This window comes from Helianthus annuus, chromosome 1 (genome assembly GCF_002127325.2).
Source record: "Helianthus annuus cultivar XRQ/B chromosome 1, HanXRQr2.0-SUNRISE, whole genome shotgun sequence".
Lineage (NCBI taxonomy): Eukaryota > Viridiplantae > Streptophyta > Magnoliopsida > Asterales > Asteraceae > Helianthus > Helianthus annuus.
In genome coordinates, this window is record NC_035433.2 from 1999754 (window position 1) to 2006158 (window position 6405).

The 6405-nt window shown below is 36.1% G+C and overlaps 1 protein-coding gene across 1 annotated transcript; it reads right to left on the reverse strand.

Moving 5' to 3' along the window:
- Positions 1–5641: 5641 nt before the first annotated feature.
- Positions 5642–6043, reverse strand: LOC110941477. The gene has a single exon (XM_022183113.1). It carries the CDS (start codon positions 6041–6043, stop codon positions 5642–5644), a length of 402 nt encoding a protein of 133 aa, XP_022038805.1.
- Between the last annotated feature and the right edge of the window lie 362 nt (positions 6044–6405).

Below are 6405 nucleotides of genomic sequence, written 5' to 3' on the forward strand. Positions count from 1 at the left end.
TTCACATGACAGAGACAGAGGGTGTTTTTTTTACTGTGTTAATTAGGTTTTATAAAAAAAACAAAAAAAACAGAAAATGACACATAGGATTAGGAGAAGGGAGAAGTTGACACATAGGAAAGAGATAAGGGAGAGGGCTTGAGAGGTTGACATGTGTTTAGGAGGAATGTGGGGTTGCCAAGTGGCAAAACCTAGTTCTTTTATTAGAGATAGAGATATATATATAAAGTATGGTTAACGTACAAGATTCCTTAACGTGCAATGATACGATATGAAATTACGCATATTATAAAACTTAGAACCCTAATCACATATGAACAAAAATCATAATCATGCGTGATTATATTTGTTTGTTCATGTGTGATTAGGGCGTAATTTCATATCATACCATCATACGTTAAGGAATATTGTATTATATATGGACGGTTGAATTTATGATCAATTATATATTCATTTTACAAATTACCATGAAAAGACTATAATCCTAAAATAATAGATGATTTACTTTTTTGAATAATTAATCTCATATGTTTACAAACAACGTTTACTTTGCATCAATGGTAGAGGAATTCGTAGTCATAATCATTGACCAGTTCTAACCAATTTGATTGCCTAGTGTTCAATTTTTTCTTGACGAAGAAATATTGAGGCTCATATGATGTGTGTGTGTATGATCTACTTAATTAAGACCATAAGGAATTAAGGATAGTGTCTCCAAACATTCAAATGAAAACAATTTTTGCCAACTTATGATCATGGGCTGAATAATTGACTTCGTGTGGTGTCAATTGACAAATTATATATATGCAATCGCTTTTCATCTTTGCGTTAACACGCAACCTAAGCTGAGACACGAAGCGTCACCACACCAAATCATCGGCACCCTTGTGGTAACACAAACACCTGGACACATCTTAGCTTTCCTCACAAAACTTAAAAAGCCTATTCTTGTTTATTGCAGCAAATGTTTATGAATTTCTAATACGCTTTTATCAAGTGTATTAAGCTCAGTGGCAGACCTAGGGTTTTTTTTCAATGGGGTCAATTTTTTTGGTGTTCAAAATTTTCATAACAAAACGTTAAAGAGAAGGATTTACCACTACACCAGGTTTCATTTTCTTTCTAAGGTGTCCACCTAATTGTATTTATGTGGTCCTTATACAATTTTTAATATACCGAATCTACTAATTTTTTTAAAAACATTGGGGTCCGATGACCCCGACCCACTCTATGTGAGTCCGCCCCTGATTAAGCCTATGATATTAATGCATCATGAAATGAAACTATTTTCTTTCTGTTTGTTTATGCAACACCCTTATGTTTAAAACTCTTTAAATATTATATTTCACAAATAGGTACTAGATGTTTTTCAAAGTTTTGTTTATGCAACATCGTTATGTTTAAAACTCTTTTAACATAATATATATTACAAAATAGGTACCAGATTATTTTCAAAGTTGTTACATAGGTTGTGACATCTACTTGTAAATATATTTATATTAATTATGTCTACAAAAAATTAAGCGCATTTAAAAGGGTATTTATAGAATTCAAATGCGTTTTCTACTTGTAAATATATTTATATTAATTATGTCTACAAAAAATTAAGCGCATTTAAAAGAGTGTTATAGAATTCAAATGCGTTTTAGAGTGGAACGTTTAAATAGATTATAACGTGTTTTATCAAAAGTTGGTTCCATATTCACATCCGTGGTTGAAGACTGCGTCCGCAGGTGTGTGAAATATTTCCCGAAAGATACATCTTGTGGGCGAGATGGCCTCCAGGCCCAACACCTGTTGGACACTCTTAGCGACGAGAGGTCGACGACTGCCTCGGGACTGCTTCGGCCCGCGGTGATGGAATTCGCCCCATTGCAATGAGGGCAATTTGGAGATGGCCTCCGTGGTTGAAGTGGTAAGTCTTTGGCCTCCGTGGTTGAAGTGGTAAGTCTTTGGCTAGGGGAGTTATGTCCTAAGGTGCTCGCGGATTTTATTGCTTCGGCCCCCCCTAACCCATTTGTTAAAGCCTGATAATGGAATTCGCCCCATTGTTGTGAGGGCAATTTGGAGAAGATTGGTCTCTAAAGTAGCCATAAAGAAAGTTGGAAAAGAAGCTGTTAAGTACTTGGGGGACTATCAATTTGGGGTGGGGGTCCCCAATGGGGCGGAGGCGGTGTTGCACAACGCTAACAGGTTCCTTAATTCTTTTCATTCAGATGGCTCGCTGGTCATGCTTACGGTTGATTTCTCCAACGCTTTCAACTTAGTTGACCGTTCGGTTTTGCTTCATGAGGTCCATCGCCATTGCCCCTCCATATTTTCGTGGTTTCAATTTCTTTATGCCCAGCCTTCTAGGCTATACATGGGGAATGACCGCATCGGGGCATTCACGGGGGTCCAGCAAGGGGATCCCTTAGGATCTTTGTTTTTTGCCTTAGCCTTAGACCCCTTAGTGCTTCAGGTGCAGGAAAACTGCAAACTCCCCTTCCATGCTTGGTACTTGGATGACAGGACGGTTATCGGGAACGCTGTTCAGGTTATTAAAGCTCTTGACATCATCGGTACGGAGGGTCCAGCCTTAGGGCTACGGCTTAATATTAGAAAAACTGAGGTATTTTAGCCGACGTGCAATGGGGTGAAGGTTTAGCCAAGGTTTTTCCACAGTGAAATTGGGAGGCCGAAAAGAGGTGTCAAACTGCTAGAAGGGGCAGTCAGTCATGATGACAGTTTTATTAGTGGTCTAGCGGCTAAGAGGGCAACGCGAGCTGTTGACATTATGGGACACTTTCTCTTGTTGCGGGATCCTCAAAGCGAACTCCTCTTGCTTAGATCTTGTATGGGGGTTGTAAAGTTGATATTTGGTTTGCGAACTTGGCAGCCTCCCTTTGTGGATGATGATGTTTCATATTTTGATAAAGGTCTTCGGGAGCCAATAGAAGACATTGTCATATGTGGGGGCCTTTTTTGGTGAACTCTAGTGGCGGATCGCGACCTTGCTGATGCGGCTTGGTGGGTTGGGTCTTCTCTCGGCCCGGGATATGGTTGCATATGCCTTTGTGGCTTCCAGGTCTCAATCTTGGAAGTTGCAGGACCACATCTTACGTAAAAGTGGGGTTGCTAACACTGACCCGGATTATGCCAGCGCCTTGGAACGCTTGCATGAATCTCTACCTGACTTTGATCTCGATGGTTTCTCTAACAAGGACACCGCCCCTAAAAAGCCACAGAAAAATTTGGCGAATGCCCTTTGTTATCGAATCGCACAAAGTTTGGGGAAGATTTTCATTTTTCCCCCGTCAGAAAGCAATCATTGAATGCCTACAGAAGCCTCACGCTCATGATTTCTTAACTGTTATTCCTATTGAAGGTCTGGGTCAACGTATGTCAGCGGTGGAGTACCGGTCAATCCTTAAGTACCGTTTGATGATCCCTATGTTCCCGAACGATGAAACTTGCCCAGTCTGCCGTAAAGTATGCCTGGATAAATACAGGGAGCATACGTTACACTGTAGAGAGTTGTCGGTGTTTAAGTATCGCCATAACTTTGTTCGAGACGACATATATATTTTACACCCGGTGTCATATATATTTATGTGAAATATAGCGATTCATTAATAATTTTAAAACTAATACTACAAGAAAAAAACCCTTATAGGGACAATACTTTTAGAGAGGACATAAGTCGTCTCTATAGATTACCCTAAAGAGACGACCTGTTGTTTCTAGAGGATTTCGTGCTTTTTGAGGTAAATTACCCTATAGGGACGACATGTCCTCTCTATAGGGTGAAAATATTTTTTTTTTTGTATTTTTTATATTTTTTAGTTTAATGAATTAGAAACCTTAAAAAATGTTACAAATTATAGAGACGGCATGTCGTCTCTATAATTTTAAATATTTTTCTTTAGATTTTCGTTAGTTAATGATCAATAAATATTGAAAATAAAAAAAGGGTTTAATTTATAGAGACGAGATGTCGTCTCTAAAAAGTTTGACTGGTTAAAATGAATGTTCATTTAGGCAGCAAAATTTCCCACCATCTGACAAAAAAATTTAAAAAGAAATAATCTAGAGTAAATTACAACCGGTGTCCTTTACGTTTGTATCAAATTACAATTAGTGTCCTTTAACTAAAGAAATTACAGGCTCTGTCCTTTTTGTTGTCAGTTTTTAGCATGGTATGTCCTTTAGCCTTAACCTAGTTAAGTTTTTTGATTAAGTCTTACCATATGTCTCTCACATTAGGGCAACATGGTTTTTTCATCTCAATTTTTAACATGAATTATATTTTTGTTTGGATTAACTGAAAATTTTAAATATTTTACTTTGATTTTATAATTTAAATTCCACACCATGCATTTCATTTTTGTTTTTATTAACTAAAAAAGGAGCGATCGATCGATTGATTGAAAAAATAAAGGGGATAAAAGAGATTTATTTATTTCGACTTTTTATAAAATTGAGATGAAAAGACCATGTTGCCCTCATGTGAGAGGCACATAGTAAGAATTAGCTAAAAAAACTTAACCAGGTTAGGTCTAAAGGACATAACGTGTTAAAAACCTGTAACATAAAAGACAGAGCCTGTAATTTCTTTAGTTAAAGAACACCGGTTGTAATTTGATGCAAACGTAAAGGACACCGATTGTAATTTACCTTTGTTTTGTAAATACCTTTGTTTTGTTTTATTATTCTAAATTAATAAATAATTCAGATTGTAAGTCGTCCCTATAAGGTAAATACCTTTGTTTTGTTTTATTATTCTAAATTAATAAATAATTCAAAAACACTTTTTTTTTATTTTTTAAAGAAAAAATATAAAGAGGACATGTCGTCTCTCTATGACTTATAAAATTTTTATTTTAAACCTATAAAGAGGACATGTCCTCTCTACAGGGCTTAAACATCTTTTAATAAAACCTAAAGATGACATGTCGTCTCTATAAGGCTTAAACTTTTTTTTATGTTTTTTAAGAAAACCTATAGAGACAACATGTCCTCTCTATAGGTCTTAAGTAATTTTTTTTTTGTTTTTTTTAAGAAAATCTATAGAGACGACATGTCGTGTTTATTGGGTTTAAAAATATTTTAATATAAGTTCTGCTTATTTGGTAAATATTAATTTTATTTTTCATTTATTTTTTTTGTACATACTTATAGAGGCGGCATGTCATCTCTATAAATTTGTCTATAGCAACGACACTTATAGAGACGACTCTTTGGGCTATAGGGACGAGTCTATAGAGACAAAACCTAACAGAGACAGCATATCGTCTCTATAGGTGAAAAAGACCTATAAAAACAACATGTCCTCCTTATGAGCTGAAAAAAGTCTTGTAAGGTATTTTTCTTATAGTGATCACTATCATAATTATTTGAATTAGTTATTACACATATGTTATTATTTACTAAAGTATACAATTATGTTCAACATCATAATATAAAAGTCCTCATCATCATACCTAGTAAATCCTACAAATAGCAAAGTTAAGGCAGGTCTGAGAAGAGTAGATGTAGACAGCCTTACCTTTACCTCGTACGAATAGAGAGACTGCTTCCAGTGAAACGGTCGGCTCAAACATCATAATATAAAAATAACATGCTTTATTGATGTAAAAGATCCTTAATTATACAATACTAGTTACACGATATACGATCCAGAGTTACCGGGAACAGGCTCAAGTACTTTCTTTTGAGCCTGCCTCACCACCAACGAGTTGTACATCTGAATGATCATCTTCTCGTCGTACTCCTTCATGGGTCTCATCCCAAACTGCCCGATCCCTCCTGCACCATACCCGCCTATTGGTCCGCTTCTCGCGACCTGCGAGCTCGCTATCCTCATCATCATTCTCACGTATGCTTCATGAACATTAGCAATAAACTTCTTGGGGTTAAACTTAAACCTCAGCTTTATCTTCAGCCTTCGTGGCATCCTTATCTTCCATGACCACTTCCGCTTTGATCGCGATTCATCGGTAGTGGCACCGAGGCGTTGGTAGCTTCTCCTCCGCCAGTATCTTTTTAGATTTAGACCTCCCATTTTTAAGTTTGAAATGGTCTCTTTTGGAATAGATATAGAGGATGTATTCGAGTATTTGTTTAGTAATGTGAACTTGACTTATTGCGTAATCAAACTCTCACCAACCTTTTATTGTTTTCGTTTATTATTTTGCAACACAATATGACACTAATATATGTTTTCTTTTAACGACACTTGAACCTCTTGGTTTATACCTTTTATTTATTATTTCGGAGGTTGAATACTTAAATCCATAGTCACTATCAATACAACAACCGATATGAATTATTATTGTTATAACACATATTATTATTGTTGTTTTCTCATCATATAATTTCAAAACACTTCGACAACCAAAACAAAAAATTACAAACAAATGACAG

Excerpts from the sequence above, each read along its gene's own strand:
- LOC110941477 (XM_022183113.1), bottom strand. The coding sequence starts at position 6,043 with ATGGGAGGTCTAAATCTAAAAAGATACTGGCGGAGGAGAAGCTACCAA.